Raw genomic sequence first — 26,398 nt, 5'->3', positions numbered from 1 at the left:
AAAGATGGTGGACCCAGGACTTGACAATCACTGTAGGACAGAAAGTTTAGAGCTTCTAGAAATGAAGAAGGAAAGGGGAAATCAAAGCTTAACTATATACAGTGAACTGAGTGCTTGTTAGAACGCTCAACAGATTACTCTCAGTGTTCAAAAAAGGCCCAGGGATGAGGGTTGACATAGGTTTCCCCTAAGTTACTGCACTGGATTGAATAGCATCCCTCTAAAATTCATGCCCACCTATAACCTGTGAATGTGACCTTATCTGGAAATAGGGCCATTGTAGAGACAACTGAATTAAAATGAGGTCATACAGTGTTGGCTGGTAAATCCAAAGACTGGTGCCCTTATAAGGAGAGGGGGATTTGGACATACAGTGTAATAGACACAGGGAAGATGGCCTTGTGAAGAAGAGGCAGAAAGTGGAATGATGCAGCTATGAGGCAAGGAATGACAAGGATTGCTGGCAACCACCAGTAACAATGAGGCAGGACAGGTTTCTTCCCTAGAGCCTTTAGAGGGAGCCAACACCTTGATTTCAGACTTCTATCTCCCAAAACTATGAGAAAATAAATTTCTGTCGTTTTAAGCCATGTGTTTTGTGATAATTTGTTATAGCATTCCTAGGAAACAAATACAGCTACTTTATACCCTGTCGAGTGGTTATTCATTCATTTAACATCTTTTTACATTTATCATCAGTTTATAATGCATCTAGTTCTGTTCAGGTAAAATGAAAAGATATAGCTAGCTGGTCTCTGGCCTCTTGGAGCTCACAGTTAGGCTAATCTATGACTCTTGCCTCCCTGAATCCATGGAATATGAAAGTTCAGATGGACCCTAAGTGTTACTTTCCACATTTATGCCACACTCAGAATGATTAAATCTCCAAAACTAGTTTCTAGTCTTTGCTTATAATTTCTAAGAATGGGGAGCTTGCTCCACCTAGAATTTCCCCTTTACCTCTCTAGAATTTGACTCTTAGGAAGTTCTTCTCTATTCTGAAATAAAGTCTGAGTCCTGATAATATTTCCCTGTTGATCGTGGTTTTCCTTACCAAGGTAACAGCAAATTTGATCTTTCTTCCCTAAGAGAGCTTATTACTAATTTGGGGGTAGTAGCCATTTCATGTCTTCATGCACCTTCATTTCTAGATAGTACTTCTTTCACCGGGAGGTCCTCCTCCATAAGAAAGCCCTCTGTCTCCTTAATAACACCAATGATAGTCCCAGCTGTCATTTACAAGGGCTTACTATCTATTAAGCATTGTCATAACTGGTTGGCATACATTATCTAATTTGATCCTTAAAATAATTCTGTGAGGAAACTGCTATTACCTCTCATTTAATAGATGACAAAGCTGAGGACTAGGGAAGGCAAGGACTATGCGTAGAGTCACGCAGCTAGACAAGTGTTGGAGCAAGGGTTTTTATCAGATCAGATCCTACACCCATGTTCTGATCCACCACAGTCTCCCATTGCCTAACAACATGAGAGTATCTTGGAATCCTCTTACCTTACCCTGAGCTTGCCTTTGTCTCTCCGGCTGCAGGAAGGACCACCAGAGCGTCCCACCTGTGCAGTACAGGGAACTGCGGGCCTTGCTTGAAGCCATGCTGAGCCGCTGTGCCGATTTTTCCCAGACCCCGCTGAACAGGAGGCCCCTGGTCAGTATGCTGCATGCAGCCCGTTTCTTCTGGAGATCATGCTATGAGGTGTTTTAAGAAGATAATTCCCTTACCTTTGTATGCCTCTTTATAACTTTTTCTCATGCAAAAACATCTATAATGAGGTGTTATTTTTCTCCCCTAATGGCAGAGCTATGAAGCTTCATGATTGCTCTCCTCATCTTTGCAGATTTGGAAACTGAAGCCATAGGGTCAAATACTTTTTCTCTAAGGTCCAAAAGTAGCGAGTATCTGAGTTTGGATAGTAAATCCCAGGGTGTTTGTACCCAGATCTACTATAGTATACCAGTTTGTCTTTTATATCATCTAAGCAGTTACGGTAAACATGCTCACAAAATTATTTAAGGCTGGGTTCGCTAGAATCTTGGAAAGTATCTGACCAATGTGCAATGTGTTGAAATTGTTGGCTTTTAATGGCACACCACTTAAAATATCAGAAAGGATATGGGTAATGTGAATGCTGGTTATGTCTTTCAAAATTAACTTTGGAAATTAAGCTTATCACACCTGATGGGGTGGGATTTTTGTGTGTTTTGGAGCAACTAATATGGGCATTACAGCCAGTTAGGCTAATGTGCACCAGCTTGTGACAGCTTTCTGCTGTCACAGAAATATAATAGAACAGAGCCAGTCCTGTGGTTCACAGGGAGACAGATAGTTAATGTTCCCCCTTCTGCCATTTTTTAAAGAGCTATTAGATGACTAGATTTGTGAAAATATAACCAAGATCCCCTGGAAAGTGTTAGGTGTATGGGAACGCCAGACTCCAGTGGGGGAGGAAGAGGTCTGTGGTCCTCCAAGCACAGTTTGGGACACAGAGTAGGTACTTGACTAATAGATGCTCCCCTCTCCTTCTCACTTCAGGGCCATGCCTCCAGCAGAGATTCAGAGAAGGCCATTCTTCGAAGGGGAAAGTTCCTTCTGAGCACTCTGGAGGGATTTAGAAATGCCTGCAGGTGAGGGACTGACCTTCTGTGGTCTGAGGCAGTATTACGGAGGGTGGAGGTGGAGAAGAATCAGACTGAGGATGAAGTTCTAGAAGCAACACTTGATTTCTGATGCTTTGCTGCATAATGAGAGCAGCTTGGCAGGGGCAGAGGTTGGGGATGTGTGTGTGTGTGTGTGTGTGTGTGTGTGTGCAGGGGTGTGTAGAGAAGGTTTGAGGAAGAGGAGCTAGAGTAGGAGGTCTCTAAAGACTCCCTCCTGGTGAAGTTTTTGTTGCCATACAATGAGGTTCTGTCTCATTCAACTTTGTTACTCTTCCCACATAACTTTGCCCAATAGGTGTTTGCTGAATGCTTGTTGGACTAATTTAATTTACAGTAACAAGTGTCTGTTGAGTCTACTCTGTGTCTGGCCTGTGGCTAGACAGTGGGAGTAGACAGATAAGGTCAGATTGACTCCTGCCCCCAAGGAGCTTACAGTCTCTTGGGGAAGAGGCAGTTTTGTGTATATATGTAGGATTCATTAGGTTGTCACAAATCTGGGGAAGGCTTTCCTGGCAGAGAGAGCAGCACCTGTAAAGGCAAAGAGATGTAAAACAACAAGTGGCATGGTGTGTTCAGGGAAGTACATGTGATAGGTCAGGAGAGTCCTGTACTATGGGAGAAGGGGTGGGGAGCAACATAGCTGGATGGGTGGCCAAGGACCAGGTGCTCTGTCATTGAGGCCTCTTGAATTTTCTCTAGATATGATGATGGGGATACTTTCCCAGAACCCTGAGCTCTGGGAGGATGCCTCTGACCTTTATGTTGCATAGGTAGTAGTGGATACACTCACATGTTGATTTCTTAGGTTGGCTGTGGAATTCCAGAGCGAGCCTTCAGCCCAGGAGAACCCATTCACAGCTCCCAGTTCCGAGAAGGAAGACACTTTGGAGGCCTTCTCGGAATTTCTTCTCACTGCCTGTGACTCCCTTTGTATCCCCATGGTGATGGTAGGTTCCCCTGAGCCACAGATAGCATGAAGTTTGGGTAGGAGAGGGATGTGAGACTGAGCCAGGCCGAGAGACACAAGGTTGTGGGTACTCAACTAGACCTTCTGAGGGTCTTAGTGCTGTTGTTCTTCAGACACTTTTCCTTTGGTTTTAAAAACAAAGTGTAGGGGCACTTGGCTGGCTTAGGCGGTGGAGTGTGCGATTCTTGGCCTTGGGGTTGTGGCTTTGAGCCCCATATTGGGTGTAGAAATGACTTCAAAAATTTTTTTTAATCTTAAAAAATAAACCCCAAGCCCTGAAACCCCAAAGTGTGGTATTTCATTAACAGATGAACATTAACAGATGCCTCTCAAGAAAAAGTAGAAAGCAGTAGTAATATAATAAATAAGCAGTGTTTATGGAGTGATAAATGCTTCGTATTTCATTACCTAATTTGGTCATCCCAGTGACTGTGTGAGATGGGTGCTATAACCACCTCAATTTAAAGATGGGGTTGTCACATTCCAATAGTCGTAAAGCAAGTGCACGACAGTGCTGAGATTCGAACCCATGTGTCCTTAGGATGAGTGAAGAACAGTGGTGAGGGTCTGTGATTCAGGCTTCACCAAGGAACACACACATATTCTGTAAATGAAATTTGGCCACTCCGAAGAGAGACCTGGTCCGAAAGAGCTTCGTTTTGAGCTGACTTGAGATGGAGGTGGTAGGAAGAGCTGGGTCCAGAGTGTCTGACTGCTTGGCTGACTTGGGGTGAGTCCTGTCTTCTTTGAGGTGAGCCTGCAGAGTGCTTTTTAGTCAGGGCACTTTTGTACACCTACTGGGAACAGTAGGTGGCAGCAGGGAGGCATCCTCTGGTTCTGGAGGCAGAGACCTCTTGGAAGAAGCCTTTGAGCCCGCATGCGGGGGTCTTCAGGTGGGTCACCGTCAGGAGCTGTGGACTGCAAGCACGTTCTGATTGGCACTCACTAAGCAGTAACACTTGGGCAGTTCACGTTGGTTCCTCATCTACTCTGCCCTCTTCCTAGACTTACAAAGTGTTGAGTCAGATCTGGAACTGGATAGACTCTAAATACCACACTTTGGCGTTTGGAGGCTTGGGGTATTTTTTTTTTTTAAGATTTAAAAAAACTTTTGAAGTAATTGATAGAATTATATTATTCTTGCTTTCTACTTTTCTATATTTGATCATTTTTCTTTAATGAGCATGTATTACATTTCTAAATAAAAACATTTTTTGTGGAGCGCCTGGGTGGCTCAGTGGGTTAAGCCTCTGCCTTCAGCTCAGGTCATGATCTCGGGGTCCTGGACTCGAGCCCCACATTGGGCTCTCTGCTCGTTGGGGAGCCTGCTTTCTCCTCTCTCTCTCTGCCTGCCTGTCTGCCTACTTGTGATCTCTCTCTCTGTGATATAAATAAATAAAATCTTAAAAAAATTTTCTTTGTTTAAAAACCAAAGGAAATGTATCTATAAGAACCATGTCTCTGAGACCCCATCTTTTACAGGCAGGAAACTGAGACACTGAGAGGGGCAGGGTTAACTAACCCCTGGGCACGAAGTGACTTTGTGCAGAGCTTAATTTGGAACTCAGGTTTGCCTACTCTTTTTTTTTTTTTTTAAAGATTTTATTTATTTATTTATTTATTTGTCAGAGAGAGAGAGGGAGAGCGAGAAAGCGAGCACAGGCAGGCAGAGGCAGAGGAAGAAGCAGGCTCCCCGCTGAGCAAGGAGCCCGATGTGGGACTCGATCCCTTGACCGAAGACAGCTGCTCAACCAACTGAGCCACCTAGGCGTCCCGGTTTGTCTACTCTTAATCCAGAGCTCTGTCTGCTCTATCGGGCTGCCTCATGACTGGGGTATTCACAGAGGTCACATGAAAAATAAATGTGGGGCACCTGGGTGGCTCAGTTGGTTGGGCGACTGCCTTTGGCTCGGGTCGTGATCCCGCAGTCCAGGGATGGAGTCCTGCATCGGGCTCCCTGCTCGGCAGGGAGTCTGCTTCTCCCTCTGACCTCTCTCTTCTCATGCTCTCTCTCTCTCTCTCCCAAATAAATAAATAAAATCTTAAAAAAAAAAGGAAAAATAAATGTGAACAAGGTGCCTGGGTGGCTCAGTGTGTTAAAGCCTCTGCCTTTGGCTCAGGTCATGATCTCCGGGTCCTGGGATCGAGCCCCGCATCGGACTCTCTGCTCAGCGGGGAGCCTGCTTTCTCTCTCTGCCTGCCTCTCTGCCTACTTGTGATCTCTGTCTGTCAAATAAATAAATAAAATCTTAAAAAAATAAATGTGAAGATAGTTTGCAAACTATATGATTATTACTGATGGCTATAGTCATAGAAACTTGAGTGTCAGGGAAGGGTGCCTGGCTGGCTCAGTCAGTAGAGCATGTGGCTCTTGATCTTAGGTCATGAGTTCAAGCCCTATGTTGGGTGTGGAGCCTATTTAAAAAACAAAGAAAAAAAGAAAGAAACTTCAGCATCACTTTGCATTATAGTTTCGAAAGTACTTTTTTATACATCAGATCTTATTTGTTTCTGGGAGCTAGGTCTTGTTGTTATTACTGTTTTATTCCTTTTGGTTACAGAGAGACCCAGAGAGGTAATGCGTCTCATACAACTTATTAAGTGGTGGATACAATCCTTGGATGCAGGCTTGTGATTTCAGGCTCCCTAGCTTTTCTTGTGCCCTTCAAGTGAAAAGGGTTAGTTTATTGTTGCTAGATTTGATGCCAGTTTTGCTGATGCTTTTTTCTTAAGAGGCTCAGTCCTGGTGGGCTGTGTTCTCCCTCCTGGTTCTTTGCAGAGGCACTCAGAGCAGGCCACCCACCCAAACCTGATGGAAGTTTTCCTCTCGATTCTGCACAGTCTCTTTGTCATCGCTCCCCACATGAAGGAGAAGTTCTCCAAGAAGCTCGGTAGGCATCAGGCAAGTGTGGAAGTTGGGAGGGAGGCGGGTGCCAGAGTATTCAAAGAGAGCATAACCTGTGGGCAGGAGGTTTATGTGATCACTCAGAGTCAATATCTATATTCTGCCCAGTGTTGAGTGGAAGGCAATACTATCCAACAACCGAAGGTACTTAAAGTAAGTTCTCGGATTTATTGCTATTTCTCTAAGAATATCAAGGAGGTTCCAGTTCCAGTCCCACAACACACATCTTTCCACTTTGTTCTCCATACTTGATATTCCCTCAGACTTCTCAAGACGTTTAGCATCTCTGACGCCTGAGTGCTGAATGTCAGAAGTACCCCCAGTCATTGTGACACCTGAAAAACGTCCCATAGACTTCCAGATGCCTTCTGGGGGGGAACTAGCACTCTGTGTGAAAGCTGCTGTCTAGCTGTACACTGAACTGCCTTCTTATAATTGAACCCCAGGGGTTCTTGATTCCTTCAGCCTTTTCCAGGCTTTCTTGCATCTATTTATTTTTTCTCTCGCCAGTCATTTTTTCCCTCTCAAGTGTAAAGCTTCCTTTCTCACTTGTCCAGTTGTTACCTGTAAATACTTCAATCTGCTGAATAAGCCCAGGAGTCAGAGTTAGAGTCTCCTTTATTTTCCTTAGTATTAGTGATGGTGAGAATGGGAAGGGGAAAACAGCCCAAATTAGAAAGGGAGTAGAGAGAAAGGGAGTAATAATTAATAACTAATGACAACTAACACTTATTACACTCTTACTATTGTCAGACACTGTTTGTTTGTGTGTTTGGTAGAGATAGAGAGTGAGTGAGAGAGCCTAAGCCAGGAGGAGAGGCAGAAGAAGAAGCGGGTTCCCTGCTTAGCAGGGAGCCTCTTGCTGGGCTTGATCCCAAGGACCCTGGGATCATGACCTGAGCTGAAGGCAGATGCTTCACTGACTCAGCCACCCAGATGCCCTGGATACTGGTTTTTTTTTCCCCCCTTAAGATTTATTTATTTATTTATTTTAGAGCACATGTGAACAGGAGGAGGGGAGGAGGGGTGGAGGGAGAGGGAGACAAACAGACTCCCCGCTGAGCAGAGAGCCTGCAGGTCTTGATCCCAGGACCTTGAAATCATGATCGGAGCTGAAATCAAGAGTCAGATGCTCAACTGACTGAGCCACCCAGGAACGTCTGTCACATACTGTTTTAAGTGCTTTATACATATTAATTCATTTAGTTCTCAGAAAAACCCTAGAAAGTGTGTGCTATGATTATCATCATTCTCTGAAGAAGCATACTGAAACTCAGAGAGGTTGAATAATTTGCCCAAGATTGCACTAGAAGTGGTGTACCCAGGATTCAAACTCAGGGAATCTGGCTCTGGAGCCTGCTTTCTGATTTTTTTTTTTTTTTGCTTCCTCAATTTTTATGCAATGCTTACCTCTTATCATTATCATTTAAAGCCCTGCCCTTTCTTCCTGTCACATAGCATATAGTGGAAGGTCTACCACAGAGGAGTAGCCAGGGCTCAGTCATGGAGGGCTTTGTTGGCCATGTGAGAAATTTGGACTTTATCCTAGGAACTTTGAGTTTTAATAAAGAGGAGTAATAGGCTCAGCTTTCTGTTTTAGAACGATCCTTTTTGATTTGGTATGAACCATGAGTTAGAGGGATGCAAGACTGGAGAAAATAATTTAAACTCTTGTATTAACTCAGGTTGATGATAGGAACAAAGGCGGTGTTGGGGGGTGTGTGACAGTTGGATGTGGGGCAGAAAGGAGAGGGAACAGCTCAGGGTAATGCCTTGGCTTGTGGCTGCCATCTAGGTGGATGGTGCTGATTTTTATTGAGAGAAGTCTCACTGGGAGAGGTTTTGATTTGGGAAGGCAGTAGAGGATGTGATTGGTATGGGCAGGGATGACGATGTAATAAATCTAGTTTAAACTGCTCTCTGCTTGCTTCCCTCTTCTCCCAAGCTTCCTCATCTTTCATACGACTAACCCTGGAACTGAAGGCCAGATTCCGCAGCAGCCTGAGGTATGTCTGGTCTCAGGCAAAATTGGTGGCCAAGGGGCCAGTGTCCTTGACTGGACAAGTGGAAATATCTGACTGGTTTAGTCATTGGACTGTGAGGGGATTGACACAGTGTCAGAATTGCTCAGCAGCTGGTGGTATGAACCTGACGTGCTTCTGTAGCTTTTATTTAGTCTGGTTCTGCTGAGACATTCATTCCATGTGACATGTGGATGGGCACCTGTTACGTCAAAACTGGAAAGGCTCTTGGTGATCATTTGTCTAACCCCTCATTTTACAAATGGGAAACTGGAAGCCCTTAAGGGTATGAAAGAAGTGTCCACAGAGAGTCATGTCCTTGTTGCTGCCAGCCTAGCATTTCCAGAGGAGAAACTCTCTTGTTCAAAATAGAGGCGGTAGTCTGTCTTGTTAACGTTTCTGCAGTAGCCTTTTCTTCCTTCCCATTTATGATTTGCCACCTGTCTCTGCATTTACTTGGCAGATCCCATTTGTTACTGCCTACAACCTGCAAGGCGACCACAGTGCGGTATCTAGGTCTCCTTGCATATCTCTGAATAGAACACCCAACTTTCAGGAGCAGATACAAATACAAGGATCGATCTGGATTCAAAGTCACAATTTTGCATGTGTGTAATTAAGGAGATCTTAATTACCTGTCTTGGGTTCAATAGCTTCCTTTCCCCCCTAGTACTCCCAAGCTCTTTCCTGGTCTAGGAGCACTTGTTTTTGTTGCTATGTTTTGTTAAGTCGGAGTTCAGTAGCCTTCCCTGACTTATTTTTTCAACTCTGAATTTTATTTTATTTTATTTTTTTTTTAAAGATTTTTATTTATTTATTTATTTGACAGACAGAGATCACAGGTAGGCAGAGAGGCAAGGCAGAGAGATGAAGGGAAGCAGGCTCCCTGCCGAGCAGAGAGCCTGATGCGGGGCTCGATCCCAGGACCCTGGGATCATGACCCGAGCCGAAGGCAGAGGCTCTAACCCACTGAGCCACCCAGGCGCCCATCAACTCTGAATTTTAATCAACGCCCATGTGTCTACGTTATAGCTGTGGCAACAGGTTCCATACTAATTATTCACAGCTACGTCCAGAATTATTCTTCCAGAGCCGTGGTTAGAATTTCATTGGGCTTTGGCACAAGGTAGTGGTGCCCCAGTATATGGCAAGGATAATGCTGTTCCAGCCAAAGTCACAATGTCCTCTCTTGTTCTCTCTTCCTTTCCACCCTCTAAGTCACTCAGCCCTAAATCAGGTATGTTCCAATTTCCTCTACTGCATGAGCCTCAACCTCCTCTCAGCTCCAGAGAAGACAGGACCACCTTCCGAAGAAGGTAAGATGCTGCGGCTTGACCACTCCTCATGTCCAAGGTGATCTTTTTACAGTCTGGATGCCTTTGTTGATTGGCTGGGTAGTGAGTTAATATCACAGTAATTATGACCTCTTTGCTAGAAGCTGCCAGAGGAACCATGGAATCATGGAATGGTAGGACTAGAGACTAACACTTAAGGAGATGAGATAATAGAATCAGAAAACAAGAGAATCCAAGCTTCCTGGACCCTTAGACTCTAAGGGCTGAGAAGGACTCCAGAGCTTATCAAGTCCAGTTCCTCATCCAGGCCATCTCCTCTGTAACATCCCTTACAGCAGAACTTTCGCTCTCTACTTGTTACCTCCAGAGATTTCTGCTCAAAATACTTGGAATGGTCTGTTCCATTTCTTTGTTTCTTCATTCATGAAATATTTCTTGAGCATCTACTGTGTGCCAGGCTCTTTCCAGGTGCTGGTGATAGAGTTCCAACATCTTGTCCTCATGGAATGAGAGAGGTAGACAATAAACACATAGATTCAATGTCAAAAATGAATAGGTTCTATGAAAACAATAAAACTGGACAAAAGGATAGAGGATGGTGGAGGGAGAAAATACATGTTGGATAGGTGGTCAGGGAAGGCCTCTGTGAGTAGGTGGCATGTTAGCAGAGGTCTGCGTAAGATAAAGGAGGCTCATGGAGAGTCTAGGCCGGAGGAACAGCAGATGGAGGGCTGAGAGCTGAAGTTTTTCCCTCTGCTGAAAGTCACTGAGCTTCTGCTACATGCCAGGGAGGCCTCAGTGCTGCTGTGGATATGGTGATAATTACAACATGTTCTCTGCCTCCATGGAGTTCCTCTATCCTAGACTTCTTTTGGTATAGTAGAAAACAATTTAATCATTGTCTTATTCATTCAGCAACTATGAAACCTTCTTTGTGGTACTGGCCGTGTTTCCTCTTTTTACATTTATGAAGATGTGTCATGTCCCTCCACTTCCCAAACCTCACTCCTTCTTTTCCTTTTTCTCCAGCACTGTGCTGAGAGACACCGAATCTCGGGTGAACATTTTCATTCCTTCCAGCATGGCTTGGTTCCCAAGTCTCTCACTGTAGCAGCCACTCCTCTCCATGTGGTGTCCTGCTCTTTGCCTGTTAGGTGTGGTCTGGCCTTCAGAGACACTAGCACAACCCCTTCTGCCATGGTTGACGCCTAAGTTTACGTTGGTAGCCACGGCACAGCACCTCTTGTGCTCACTGTGCTAGCCCCACTGCTGCTGACAGCATCCTCTTTTGGGGGAATAGGAGGAGCCCCACATATCTGCCTCCTTAGACAGTGAGGCCTTGTCAAATCTCAGAGTACCAGGAAGAACAGCAGACCTTACTAACATGCAGACTGCTTCTTTCTTTTATATATTAGGAGAAAGGGTGGGTCGATGTGTGGAACTCTAGCATATTAGTTTCATTTTTACAATAATGATTATAGTGTGCTTTGGCACAAAAATCACTAAACTTAGAATTAGGAGAACTGACCTGGCTCTGATGTGCGTATTCTCCATCCTCATCCTCCACTTGGCCCTAAGTCCACTGTACTGGCAGGACAGACCCTTCATTTGACCTCTGACTTGGCCTCCTGCTTTCAGTTTCTCATCCTCCAACTGGTCTCCATCCACTGCTGGAAAGATCTGTCCAAAAATCAAGTCTTACCATCCTAACACCCCAGCCTTCAGCTGGTGGCCCCTGAAGATCAGTCTGTGGGACACTGTCAGACAGTGATGAAGGTTCCTCTGATCCATGGTGAAATGTAAAAAATAAGGGTAATATAGTGAATTTTCTATAAAGTTGACTTTATTCAAGTTTAAGCTCTGAATTCTTTTTCTTTATACTCTTGGTATTAAAATACCCTTTCTTTTCTGAAATAGAGATTTCATAGGAGATCTATTCTCAGGATAAAATCTAAATTCTTGACTCAGCATTCAAACTACAAATTATGTCACATCATTTTGGAACTCTTGACACTCCACATCTGTTCATCGCTGGTTTGGTCAGACGGAATTCCTTGCCGCACCCTGAGCATGTCCTCTTAAGCCTCTGGGCCCCTGAACCCCTTTCTTCCCATGCCTAGGATTCTCTGCCCTCACTTTTCTGCCTGTTTTCTGCATACCTCCCACAGTTCCCTCCTTTTTGAGCTTGTCCTCCCCACCCCAGGTGGTATGAGTCACTCTTGAATGGGACACTTGATCGCATGTCCTGTTAACTGTCTGTCTCATTATCTGTCTTTTCTCAGCTACCAGCTCCGGGAGATAGAGCCTATGTTTCACAGCCTGGCCTAGTGTAGTCACTCAATGAACATTTGTCAATGAATGAATGAATCAAGGATTGTATCCATGTTCTTCCACATGTTTAGTGGAAGAACATCTTTAGTTCATCTTCACATCTTTAGTCTCTCCTGGCAGGTTGAAAGTTTTATAAAGGAATAGGAAACTCTGATTTCGTTTTATCCTGCATGAACCCTGCTACCCTGTGCAGTACCCTACATGTAGGCACGTATTTATGTGCTGATTACCTGCTCTTCTGTGTTTTCTGTGTGGTTTTCTCCTGCCTCTTTCCTCTCCAGAACTCTCTGCAGCATCTGCCTTCCTGCAGCAGGGGCTGCCCCAGATAAGCAGCAGGAGCCCTGAAAGCCTCGCCTTCCTGTCAGATCGCCAGTATGTGGAGGGAACTGCTCGCCAGAGACAGTACAGCACCCTGCTCCTCTTCTACCTGGCCTACATCCATGAGGATAGGTCAGTGTTCAATGCCAGTGGCTGGCAGTGGATCCTGGGACCCACATCTGTAGCCCAGTTTAGTTTGATAAATATTCACAGAGGCGTCTACTCCAAGCCTGGTGTTGGGCACTGGGGACACAGAGATAAGTGAGAAATGGGTGTTATTCTTGAGGGGCTCATATGTTGGAGGAGGGTTAAGGCAGGTGGGTAGTTACAGTGTAGAGAGAAGAGGCCTAGAGTGCTAATTAGAATTTTTTGGTATCCTTAAAAAGTATTGTTTGTGCATAGAAAAAAAATAGTGGTTTGCTTTGGTTTTAAGAATTACTAAACAGGAGGCGCTTGGGTGGCTCAGTGGGTTAAAGCCTCTGCCTTCGGCTCAGGTCATGGTCCCGGGGTCCTGGGATCGAGCCCCAAGTTGGGTTTTCTGCTCGGCGGGGAGCCTGCTTCCCTTCCTCTCTCTCTGCCTGCCTCTCTGCCTACTTGTTATCTCTGTCAAATAAATGAATGGAATCTTTAAGGGAAAAAAAAAAAGAATTACTAAACAGGAGTGCCTGGGTGGCTCAGGCAGTTAAGTGTCTGCCTTCAGCTCAGGTCATGATCCCAGGTTCTTGGGATTGAGCTCTGGGTCCCTGGAGTAGGCTCCCTGCCCAGTGGGGAACCTGCTTCTCTCTTTCTTTCTGCTCCTCCTCTCCCTCTATACCCCCCCTTTCCCCTTCCTCTTGTACCTCCCCTCACCCCTCTCCTCCCTGCTGTTTGCACTAGCTCTCTCTCTCTCAAATAAATAAGTAAAATCTTTTAAAAAATTACTGTGCAGTTTAAGGGGCGCCAGGGTGGCACAGTCCATTAAGCATCCAACTCTTGGTTTCAGCTCAGGTCATGATCTCAGGGTCCTGAGATCGAGTTCTGCACTGGGCTCTGTGTTAGGCATGGAGCCTGCTTAAGATTCTCTCTCCCTCTCCCTTTGCCCCCCACCTTCATCTCTTTAAAAAAAACAACAAACAAATTACTGTACAATTGATTAAAATTTCAAAATCAAAAGACTGTTCCTTAAGCTTAAAAAATAATTGTATTGAGGTAAAATTCACACAACACAAAATTAATCATTTAAAGTTAACAGTTCAGTAGCATTTAGTATATTTGCAGTTGTGCAACCACCACCTCTCTTGTTCCAAAACATTTCCATCACTCCAGAATAAAACCTCATACCCATTAAGCATTCACCCCGTGGGTAACAATGTCCAGCCTCATGTGTTATTAGTATCCGAGAGTTTAGTTGTTTTTTTTTAAGATTCCCCATATAAGTAAGATCATAAAGTATTTTTCTTTCTCTCTGACTTATTTCACTTAGCCTAATGCCCTAAGGTCAATCCATGTTGTTATAAATGGCAGGATTCCCCTTTTTTTGGCTGAATAGTATTCCACTGTATGTACGTATCACGTTTTTTTTATCTGTTCATCCACCAGTGGACACGCAGGTTTTTTCCATGTGTTGGCCATTGTAAATAGTGCTGCAGTGAACATTGAGGTGTGGATATCTTTTTGAGTTCAGAAGTAGAATTGCTGGATCATATGGTAGTTCTATTTTTAATTTTTTGAGGAATCTCCTTTCTCTTTTCCATAGTGAGTGCACCAATTTACATTCCTACCAACAGTGCTCGTGTGTTCCCATTTCTCCTCATCCTTGCCAACACTTGTTTTTTTCTTGTCTTTTTGGTAATTGCCATTTAACAGGTATAAGGTGATACCTCATTGTGGTTTTGATTTTTATTTCCTTGCTGATTAGTGATGTTGAGCATCTTTTCATGTACCTATTGGCCATCTGCATGTTTTCTTTGGAAAAATATGTATTCAGATCCTCTACACGTTTTTAAATTGGACTTTTTTTTAATTTTATTTTTTGCTATTGAGTTGTATGAGTTCTTTGTATATTTGGATATTAACTTTTTTTAAAGATTTATTTATTTATTTACTTGACAGACAGAGATTACAAGTAGGCAGAGAGGCAGGCAGAGAGAGAGAGGGGGAAGCAGGCTCCCCGGCGGGCAGAGAGAAGGGGGGGGAAGCAGGCTCCCCGGCGAGCAGAGAGCTCGATGTAGGGCTCAATCCCAGGAACCTGAGATCATGACCTGAGCAGAAGGCAGAGGCTCAACCCACTGAGTCACCCAGGCACCCCTAGATATTAACTTTTTATCAGATATATGATTTGCAAAGATTTTTCTCCCATTCAATAAGTTGCCTTTTCATTTTGTTGATAGTTTCCTTTGCTTTGCTGAAGCTTTTTAGTTGGAAAGAGCCCCATTTGTTTATTTTTGGTTTTGGTAGAAGCTCTAAAATAATCATCCCCCAAACTGATGTCAAGTAGCTTACTACCTATGTTTTCTTGTAGAAATTTTATGGTTTCAGGTCTTAATTTATGGCTTTAATCCATGTTGGTCAGTTTTCGTGTATGGTATAAGAGACTGGTCCAATTTTATTTATTTATTTATTTTTGCATGTGGCTGTGCAATTTTCCCAACACCATTTATTGAAGGGACTGTACTTTCCCCATTGTATATTCTTGGTAACTTTGTTATAATTTAATTAACTATATATGCATGGAGTTATTTCTGGGCTCTCTGTTCTGTTCCATTGGCCTATATGTCTGTTTTTATGGCAATGCCATAAAATTGATTATTGCCCATGTGATTCTTTGAATTTTTTTTTAAAATTCATGTAAATATGCAAGTAAAATAGTTGCCAGCATTAACTACTATTAGGTGCCCTAATAGTGAACTTGTGAACTTGTCTATGTATCAAGAAACACACATATGCTTCTTTTTTCCCAGTATACAGAATGGGATATTATATAAGGTCTTTAATTGGCCCTTTATTTATTTTTTTAGAAGATTTTATTTATTTATTTGACAGACAGAGATCACAAGTAATCAGAGAGGCAGGTAGAGAGAGAGGAGGAGGCAGGCTCCCTGCTGAGCAGAGAGCCCGATGCGGGGCTTGATCCCAGGGCCCTGAGATCATGACCTGAGCCGAAGGCAGAGGCTTAACCCAGTGAGCCATCCAGGCGCCCCTCAATTGGCCCTTTAACCTAACAATAGATCTTGGAGGTCTCTTCATGTTAGCTCATGTATTTATTAATAGGTCTGCCTCATACTTTTAGTAGCTGTACAATGTGTAAATTATACCTATCATCCATTTTATTTATATTTCTTAAATGAATATTTTACTTTGGGGTAATTATAGATTTATACAAAAGTTGTAAAGAATACAGAGAATTCTTCACTAATTTTCTCCTACTGTTCACATAACTATAGTACATTTATCAAACTAAGACACCAACCTTGGTACATTAGTATTTTTTCCCAATTTTTTATAGTGGTAAAATACACAAACATAAAATTTATGTCTTAGCCATTTTTAGTGTACTGTGCAGGGTTACTAAGTGCATTAATATTGTTGGTCTATCATCACCACCATTCATCTCCAGAACTCTGTTCTTCTTGCAGAAGTAAAATTCTGTACCTATTGAATAACTCTCCATTTCCCCTTACCAGCCCTTGGAAACCACTATGCTACTTTCTGTCCCAATGGTTTTAACTACTCTAAGTGCTTCCTGTAAGTAGAATCACACAGCATATATCTTTCTGTGACTGGCTTATTTCACTTAACGCGTGTCCTCAAGATTCATCCATCCGGTAGCATGTCAGAATTTCCTTCCCTTTTTATGCTGAATAATGCTCCGTCGTATGTATATACCACACTTTGCTTACAAATTTGTCCGTCAGTGGACACTCGGATTGCTTCTGCATTTTGGCTGTTGTGAATAATGCTGCTGTGAACATGGGTGTAAAATATCAATTTGAGACCCTGTTTTCAATTCTTCTTTGTATGTACCCAGATTGTTGGAGCATCTGACAGTTCTAGTTGTAATTTTTTGAGGAGATGCCATGCTCTTTTTCACAGCAGCTGTACTTTTTCACATTCCCACCAATGATGCACAAGGGTTCCAGTTTCTCCACATTCTCATCAACTTATTATTTTCTGCTTTTTGATGGTGGCCATCCTAATGGATGTGAGGTTATCACCTCATAGTTTTGATTTGCTTTTCCCTAGTGATTAGTGATGTTGAGTATCTTCCCATGTGCTTATTGGACATCTGTATGTCTTCTCTGGGGAAATGTCTGTTCAAATCCTTTGCCCATTTTTGAATCAGCAAGTTTTATTGTTGTTATTGAGTTTTAAGAGTTTTCTATTTACTCTGGATATTAATTTCTCATTAGATACATGATTTGTAAATATTTTCTCCCATTCTGTGGGTTGCCTTTTTACTCTGTTGACAGTATCTTTTGATACATGGAAGTTAAAAACCTTCATCAGTCAATTTGTCTGTTTTTCGTGTTATTATCTGTGCCTTTCATGTCATATCCAAAAAAATCATTACCAAATCTGATGTTGTGAAGTTTTTGCTTTATGTTTTCTTTCAAGAGTTTTATAATTTTAGCTCTGGACCCATTTGGGGTCTATATTCTTTTAGATCATGTTAGGTGAGGGGTCACAGTCATTCTTTTGTATATCCAATTTTGCCAGGACCATTTCTTTTCTTTTTTTTTTTTTTAAAGATTTTTATTTATTTATTTGACAGATATGTATGTATAGAGAGAGCACAAGTAGGCAGAGCAGCAGCCAGAGGGAGAGAGAGAAGCAGGCTCCCCGCTGAGCAGGGGGTCCAATGTGGGGCTCAACCCCGGACCCTGGGATCATGATCTGAGCTGAAGGCAGCTGCTTAGCCAACTGAGCCACCCAGGCTCCCTGCCAGGACCATTTCTTGAAAAGCTTGTCCTTTCCCCCATTGAATGGTCTTGGCATTCTTGTTGAATTTCACTAGTTTTTCATCTATTGTCCCTTTTCTGTTCCAGGACATTATGTTGTGTTTAGTATTACCCATTTTAAAATTTTTAATTTTTTTAAGAACTTAATCTGATAGGTGAGAGATACCCATGGTGGAAAATTGAAAAGATATAATAGGGTATATGCCTTTTGTATTTTACTAAAAAAAGTCATTCCCCTTCTCACCCCTATTACCCTTGCATGTACAAGTGTAGACGAATTCCCTTCCCCAGAAACTAACCCACTGAACATACCAGTTTAATGATAAAGAGGAGTGGACTGTTGGCCAAAAAAATGGATTGCTAAACCACAGAAGTAGCATCCTTCTCTTTAATAGTGCTATTCTAGCTGGCAGACGCTTCATCTTCTTTTTTTTCTTTTTTTAAAGATTTTATTTATTTATTTATTTGACACACAGAGAGAGAAATCACAAGTAGGCAGAGAGGCAGGCAGAGAGAGAGGGGGAAGCAGGCTCTCCGCTGAGCAGAGAGCCCGATGTGGGGCTCGATCCCAGGACCCTGACATCATGACCCAAGCTGAAGGCAGAGGCTTAACCCACTGAGCCACCCAGGCGCCCAGACACTTCATCTTCTAGTTGTGAGTGAGGAGTTTCTGGCCCCTGACAGGGCTTTATACGAAGCATAGAATCTTGTGCTATGCATGTATGACTATGTTTTGTAAGTATACATAGCATGTTCTTTGTGCAAGGTGTCATTAGGCCATGGACAGGCTGGGGCAGAAGGACAGAATGCAGAGGGAGGATGTGGCAAGACAGGACGTGACAAGGCAGGATAGCCATCTCTGTCTTTCTCACTTAGACTCTCCTTGGTCGACAGGTTTGTCTCAGAGGCAGAATTATTTGTGGCTGTGCAAAGCTTCCTCCTGTCTCTGCAGGACCAGGGTGAGCGCCCTCCACTGGTGGTCTTCAGAGCCTCCATCTATCTGCTTGCGATCTGCCAGGACAAAGACCGTGCCCTAGATGAGGTATGGACAGAATGCTTGGGGCCCTTCCTCCTCCTGCTGCACGCCATACATCATGGCTCCTTGAGAGACCATGATGATATAGAGAGAGAAGGCAGGTGGCAGAGAGAGAGAGATAGAGAGGGAGAGGGAGAATCTTGGTGGAATGGGGAGTGGGAGGAGGCTGACACATTGAGATTTAGTGAATTCTCTCAACAGTCCTGAGAGATAAAGATTATTATTTCCACTTTTTACAGGTAAGAAAATCAAGTCTTAGGTTAAAGTAACTTTCTCCAGGTCACACAATTAATTGATGGGGACTCCAATTTAGACTTGATCAACTCCCAAGACACTTATCTTAGTACCATCTCTGGTTTGAGAAGGAGGAGAGCAGTGTGAGGTAGATCCTTCTGTTAACGGTTTACCAAACAAAGTGGGTTTCTGGGACCCAGAACATTGTTAATCAGGCTGATTTTGGATCGCTTTGTTGTATGTATACAAGTTTTCTCTTTCCAGATTCTTTATAAATTCTTATGGATCAAGGACTATATCTGATTGATCGCTAATCTTCCACCTCTTTCACTGAAGATTGCTTCTCCTTCTTAGAGATGAACACTTCGGCCTCAACCTAAGGATACTCTTTCTTCACTGGCTAATGTTTCGCCTCCTTTTTCTTTAAGGGTTTTTAAAAATTTATTTAAGCAATCTCTACACCAACATGGGTCTCGAACGCGATCCTGAGATCAAGAGCCACATGCTTCTCCAACTGAGACATCGAGGCACCCCTTTTTTTATTCCTGTTGGGGCAAACATGATGTAAACAGACCTGGTTTAATTTGAATGGAAGCAGAAGGTTGTAGTTGAAGTACATGAGTTTTCAAGTAAGATAGACCTAGATATACAATATTCCACTGTCTCTTTTTTGGTGATATTTGAAGCCACTTGTGATCATTGCCTACTGTTAATTCATTAAGGGTTTCAAAAAAATAACACCTTAATTCTGTCATTCAGTCTTTGTTTATTAACTGGCATACTTGCATGAAAGGAAACTTCCTTTATCAACTACTCAGTTACTCTGAATGGTAGATTTTATAGGAAGCAAAGGTTGAATGTTTGGTTCTTTTAATTACAGTTTACAAGAAATGAACTGATTTTCTAGCATTCCACAAAAGGGACCAAAGAGATTTTTTTTAAATATATATATTTTTAAAGATTTTATTTATTTATTTGACAGAGAGAGATCACAAGCAGGCAGAGAGGCAGGCAGAGAGAGAGGAGGAAGCAGGCTCCCTGCTGAGCAGAGAGCCCGATTGGGGCTCGATCCCAGGACCCTGAGATCATGACCTGAGCCGAAGGCAGTGGCTTAACCCACTGAGCCACCCAGGCGCCCCGAGATTTTTTTTTTTTTAGTGTCATTATGAATTCATGGATTTTAAAATATTTGATGTGTTTCAATCCACTGTAGTTATTACCCTTTTGAAGCTCCAATTGTCCTATCTTTGATCAGTGGAAGCCTATTCAGGGTAGATCCTGAGTCATTTTGACACAACCCTAGTACTCTTTGGCAGAGTTTGGGTTTTCTACTATGACAAGATGCTTTAAGCTTGTATATACTTCCTGCTTTCCCATTTGCTTTTGAGCCTACCCCAGTTAGGCTTTCAACTTTACCACATCTCTGGAAATGCACTTATCAAGGTCACCAGTAACAGATACATAAAGCCAGTAATTAATATTTGTCATTATCTTACTTGATCTATCAACAGCATCTGTTTTCTTTGAAACATTGCCTTTATTTGGCATCTAGAATGCTGTGTACTTCTGATTTCCTCCTACCTCTCTGGTGGTTCTGTCTCAGTGCCTTTTGCTGATTTTCTCTTATCTCCCTGACCTCCAAGTGTTGTCATGCCCCAGGGCTCAGTCTTTGATGCTTTTCTTTTCTCTTTAAATTTATTTCTTTGGTGATCTCATATAGTTGTTTTTATACAGCAATATTGTGTATTGTGTATTATGGTTTGACTCATGGCTGAATTAAAAAAGGTGACTCTGGCTTCTAGGACGATAGACCAGAAGGGTACAAGGCGGAAGTGCAGAAGCCAGTTAGGAGGTTACAGCAATAATACGGACAAGAGATAGTAGAGGAGGTGGTGAAGAGTATTAACTTCAGATATATTTTGAAATGGAGCCAATACAATCTTGGTGGATCAGTGTGAGGTGTAAGAATCAGAGAAAATAAAAGGATGTTTCCAAAGATTTTGGTTCTGATGAGGGCCAAAGAGTTGTACTGAAATACGAGAGGGAGTGATCTGGAGAGAGAGGGGGGGTGGTGGTAAAGTGGTGTTCTGGAACTGGGATTATTGAGCAACACGCAGTTCTTGGTAATGATAAGGCCTCGGGGCATGACCATGCATGGGCATGACTGGCTGAGGCAAGTGGAGGAGATTAGAAGGGAGAAGGAGAACTTTGAGGCCATGTTTTGGGAACCAGGGAGGTGGGAGCAAATATAGCCTTGATGGAGAGATTGTAGGGAAGACAGGTTTTTGGAAGAAGATCGAAGCAGGTGAAGGGAACATTCAAAGAGGCACAGGACAAGGAGTTTGCTGATAACTGAGTGAGTTCTGAAGGGCTCTGTGGAAAGGTTTTGGGAACTGGGAATGAGTGGGAGATGGGAATAGAAAAGGGCATGTTTTGAGCCATATGGGATGATCTGGAAGTTCTGGGCTTCCTGAGGTGACTAATGTAAACAGGAGGAAAGAACATGATAGGAAAAGTCTGATAGTTTCAGGACTAATATTGGTGGTAAGATTAGAATTTCAGGACCTCTCTCCATATCTACCAGTGGTGGCATGGAAACTTCAAAGGAGCCCATGAAACTCTAGGCTTTCCCTCTAGGGTATGAATCCATAAATGACATATAACATGTTTAAAAATCATGTTTAAAATGTTTAAAAATGTTTAAACATTTTTGCATGTTTAAAAATCATATATAAATATATAAATGGTAATATATAATCACAGCTTGATTTTTAACTCGATTCTGTTTTTCTGTTTTTATATATTATTCATTCAGTATTTTTTGTTGTGGTAAAACACCCAAATAAGATGTATCATCTTAACCATTTTTGGTGTACAGTTCAGTGGCGTACGTAACAGAATCGAGTTAAAAATCAAGCTGTGATTATATATTACCATATATATATTTATATATGATTTTTAAACATGCAAAACATGTTATATATCATTTATGGATTCATACCCTAGAGGGAAAGCCTAGAGTTTCATGGGCTCCTTTGAAGTTTCCATGCCACCACTGGTAGATATGGAGAGAGGTCCTGAAATTCTGTCTTACCACCAATATTAGTTTTAGTTGCCTAAAACTAATGTACCTAATGCCACTGAAATCCCAGTTGCCCTTTCCTTCTTTCCTTCCTTCCTAAAATTCATATGGAAATGCAAGGGACCCAAAATAACCAAACAGTTTTGAAAAGAAGAATAAAGTTGAAGAGTTCACACTCCTTCATTTCAAACTAGAGGCATCAAGGGAGATGCTGGATACCCAGGACCCAGAGCAGCTCTGAGGTGATGAAAAATAGCTCTTCAAGTCCACATTAAAAAATGGCCTCCGCTAAGACTACATTACAAAAAATGAGAAAGAAACAGAATGAAAAGACTGAAAAATTAGAAGAGGGAGAGCCTGAAGAGTTTGTGGTGGATAAAATACTGGACCAATGTGTAGTGAATGGGAAAGTGCAGTATTTCCTGAAGTGGAAGGGATTTATAGACAGTACTTGGGAACCTGAAGGAAAGTTAGATTGTCCTGAGTTAATGGAAATATTTCTTAGTTCTCAAGAAGCCAGTTAAGAAAAAGATGGTACAAAAAAAATCTTTATCTGACAGCGAATCTGACAACAGCAAATCAGAGGAGGAAAGAGATGCTGCTGATAACAAGAGGCTTTGCCAGAGGTCTTGATCAGGCTGAAGAGTCAGTGCTACGGACAGTAGTGGAGAATTCATGGGTCTCATGAAATGTAGAGATTCAGATGAGGCAGACTTGGTGCTGGCAAAATAGGCAAATATGAAGTGTTCTCAAACTGTAATTGCTTTTTATGAAGAGAGACTAACTTGGCATTCTTGTCCAGAAAATGAAGCTCAATAATTTTGAGGGGTTGCGTTGCTTTTTTATATATGTTTTTATATATATACTTATGTGTGTGTATGTGTATGTATGTGTGTATAGATGGGCCTTGGGTTTTTTATTAGTGTGAAGAAATAACATTCTAATGAAAAACCAGTTTGATAGGTTCTTTTTGAAGTAGTATTGGGGGAGTTGTTGGGGTTCTTTTGCATCTACTAGCACTGGTTACTTTGAACAAATATAAGCCTTCTGTAGTTGCTCCCTACATCAGAAAATAATATTTGAGACCATGGTATATTATTCCCCTGCATTCAAGAATACCTTTTCTAGAGACGCCTGGGTGACTCAGTTGTTGGGCAGCTGCCTTCAGCTCAGGTCATGATCCCAGGGTCTTGGGATTGAGCCCCACGTATGGCTCCCTGTTCCACTGGGAGCCTGCTCTTCTCTCTCCAACTCCCCCTGCTTGTGTTTCCCTCTCTCGCTGTCTCTCTCTCTCTCTGACAAATAAATAAATAAAATCTTAAAAAAAAAAAAAAAAAAAACAAGGAAAGAACACCTTTTCTAAATGTTGGGTAAGTCTTCATAGTTGTTACTCAATCAGAATTTGTGTTTAACCCCCATATGCCCAAGGACCATTCTGGGTTTTTTGTTTACTTGGGGGTTTTTGGGGTGTATACATAAAATTACATAGATAAATAGTTTCCTTCCCTCCCTCTCTCTCTCTCCCAGCCAACTAGCTTTCTTCCTTCCTTCCTTCCTTCATTTCATTCTTTCACATTTACTAAAACAAAAACAGCATTTCATAACCGTGGGTAAGCCCATGTTTCTGGGATGCCATCATTTTCAGCACCCTAAGAAATAAATCACTTAAAGTTAGATTGAAAATTCTTCTGAAACCTTAACCTTTCAAATTTTATAATTTTTTGGGTAATTTAAATATAATGGAAGCAATTTAAATTGGACAATGTAAAAGCAGCCATATCAGAATTCATATCCATCTCTATAGTTATAGAAACGCAAGCTTATTTACAAAACCTCTGAAAGGAAAAATTTTTTTTTTAAGATTTTATTTATTTGTCAGAGAGAGAGAGCACAGGCAGGCAGAGTAGTAGCGGAGGCAGAGGGAGAAGCAGGCTCCCCGCCGAGCAAGGAGCCCGATTTGGGACTCGATCCCAGGACGCTGGGATCATGACCCGAGCTGAAGGCAGCTGCCCAACGAACTGAGCCACCCTGGCATCCCTGAAAGGAAAATTTTATCACAACCTCCTCACCCAAATGAGAAAACTAGATAAGTGCTGGTGTATTTTAATTAGGTAAACAAAACTTAGTTAAATGGACATTTAAAGTTTCCTTCTAGGGAACCATTCCTTTTCAAGAAGTTGAAATCCCTGTGCTGTATCGGACAAAAGGTCATGATTCATGGAATGTCTAGACCTCATTCATGGAAACATAATCATAATCAGATGGTTAAAGATGTTGGCAGTTTAGGATCTTCTGGAATAAATGAGTTGATAGAATTCTGTAATCTAGATTCTTGACCTGCGTGTTGTTTCTTTACCGCAACTCATTCCTTGCATGCAGGCTCAGTCTTCTCAGTATTTGGGTTACTGGTTCTGCAGAAGCCAGGAAAAACAATAACTTTGTAGTAATCAGAATGTCATCGAACCATATATTGTTTACTTTGCTGTGAATACTGGTAAATAGTCAAGAGTTTTATATTCCTTTTTAAAAAAAACAGACTAATCGAGACTGTGTTTCTGACATAAAGATAGTCATCTAGATCAATGGAATAGAATTGACAGTCCAAAAAGAAACCCACATATTTTTTATAAGGATGCCAAAGCAATTTAGTGGGAGAAAGAATAGTCTTTTTCACAAACAGTGCTAGAACAATTGGATGTCCACATGCAGAAGTGTGAAGTTGGACCCTTATCTCATAGTATATACAAAATTAATTCAAAATGGATCAAGGACCTAAATGAAACAGCCCAAACTATGAAGTATAAAACTCTTAGAATTGCATATTAAGGATTAAACTTTGCTATATGTACAATGGGAGGAGGTAGGCTTTTGAGGGTTAATATATGATTCAACACACATGCCCTTTGCCCCCTCTGCGCCAGGTCCTATGCCAGGGGCACGGGTTAATCTGCATCAGTCTGTTTCCTCAAGCAGCTCAAGTCTAATGTGGAGGTAGACACCTACACTGGTAATTACACTCTAATTTGAGAACCACTGTTACAAGGTGAGCACAATGAGTTTTCTTTCTCCTGGAGTACTGAAATGCCAAGAACCTTTTTCCCAGTTACGTCTTGGCTATGTTTGTTGGGCTGTCTTGGGTCCTCTGCAAGATTTATTTAGTCCCTTTCTCTTCTTTCTTTCTTTCTTTTTTTTCTTTGTCTCCAGGCTGTGGTCAGTGCCATCAGAAAATTTTTAGAGGACATCCCAGACCTGCACCTGGTTTATACCCACCACCCCCTCCTGCTCAGATTCTTCCTGTCATATCCAGAGCTGATGAGTAGGTTTGGCCACCGCGTCCTGGAACTTTGGTTCTCCTGGGAAGAGAGCAGCTATGAGGAGCTGGATGATGTCCCCTCTGCTGGACAGTCCCCGCTTCCTGCCAGCTTAACAGCCCTGTTCCATATGCTCAGAAGCAGCCCCAGCATCCTGCTCATCTTGCTAGTAGGTGACCACTTGCTGAGTGGTGGGTTCTTTCTCTCCGGGAGCTGGATTACTGGGGTCAGGAGGCAACTGCTGATGTTTGTGTCCGCCTCTGGATTTATCGACGTTTCCATGTGAACTGGCAGGCAGGTGCCTGTTTTCTATGAATCCATACTCTTTTCTAAGTCTAATGGAAGTTTGCTCACTGAGAGATCTGTCCCTCTGTACTCCTCATGGGCTAGAACTGTGAAATACTGACCCCAGTCACCATTCCCTCTCACCTCCCTGTCTTCTCGACATTAAACAAGGGCTTAATGTCAGAGGAGACCCTGGGGCATGTTAATGGAGATGGCTGATTATAGAGGGACCGTGCACTTTTTTTTTTTTTTTTTTTTTACCATGACTCACAAGATAACATTATATGCGCAACACACTCCCTTGGGCAAACCCCAAGTAATCCCAAGTTGTCAGAAATTCCAGTGCTTTTTTTTTTTTTTTAATGAATTAAGACATTCCTGTAATTCCTATCAGGTATATCAGATAAGTCATCTAGCTGCCTATCATCTGCAATTTCTTTCTTTTTTTTTTTAAGATTTTATTTCTTCATTTGACAGATAGAGATCACAAGTAGGCAGAGAGGCAGGCAGAGAGAGAGGAGGAAGCAGGCTCCCTGCTGAGCAGAGAGCCCGAAGTGGGGCTCGATCCCAGGACCCTGGGATCATGACCTGAGCCGAAGGCAGAGGCCTTAACCTACTGAGCCACCCAGGCGCCCCTCATCTGCAATTTCTAATACACTAGCTTTAGCTCCATTTTCTTCATCCACTCAAGAAAGCATGTTGGAAAATAAATTAATGAGAGTGACATAGTTTTATTATAGGGGTAACCGCTAGAATTTATTTATTTAAAAAAGAAAGTCATCTGCTCCATTTGACACTTTTTTTAAAGATTTTATTTATTTATTTATTTTTATTTATTTATTTGACCGAGAGAGAGACAGTGAGAGAGGGAACACAAGTAGGGGAGAGGGAGAAGCAGGCTTCCTGCTGAGCAGGGAGCCCGATGTGGGTCTTGAGCAGGGAGCCCGATGCAGGGCTTGATGCAGGGAGCCTGATGCGGGGCTCCGCCCCGGGACCCTGGGA

The 26,398-nt window shown here is 42.4% G+C and overlaps 1 protein-coding gene and 1 pseudogene across 1 annotated transcript in view; both read left to right on the top strand.

Moving 5' to 3' along the window:
- LOC111157620 (meiotic double-stranded break formation protein 1) overlaps positions 1-26,398 on the top strand; it is an 88,298-nt gene that overhangs the window by 21,606 nt on the left and 40,294 nt on the right. The window contains exons 12-20 of the mRNA XM_022519198.1: positions 1,550-1,664; positions 2,550-2,641; positions 3,480-3,621; positions 6,421-6,532; positions 8,492-8,552; positions 9,786-9,883; positions 12,475-12,643; positions 18,343-18,490; positions 25,005-25,280. Of these exons, the coding sequence (XP_022374906.1) occupies positions 1,550-1,664; positions 2,550-2,641; positions 3,480-3,621; positions 6,421-6,532; positions 8,492-8,552; positions 9,786-9,883; positions 12,475-12,643; positions 18,343-18,490; positions 25,005-25,280 (1,213 nt within the window). The remainder of the gene's footprint in view (positions 1-1,549; positions 1,665-2,549; positions 2,642-3,479; positions 3,622-6,420; positions 6,533-8,491; positions 8,553-9,785; positions 9,884-12,474; positions 12,644-18,342; positions 18,491-25,004; positions 25,281-26,398) is intronic.
- LOC111157621 lies at positions 22,079-22,619 on the top strand (annotated as a pseudogene).

The sequence above is a fragment of the Enhydra lutris genome, unplaced genomic scaffold (assembly GCF_002288905.1).
Source record: "Enhydra lutris kenyoni isolate GAN:26980312 unplaced genomic scaffold, ASM228890v2 scaffoldscaffold55, whole genome shotgun sequence".
NCBI classification, from domain to species: Eukaryota; Metazoa; Chordata; class Mammalia; order Carnivora; family Mustelidae; genus Enhydra; species Enhydra lutris.
Note: the sequence above shows the minus strand (reverse complement) of the source record. Positions and strands in the feature narration are given on the sequence as shown.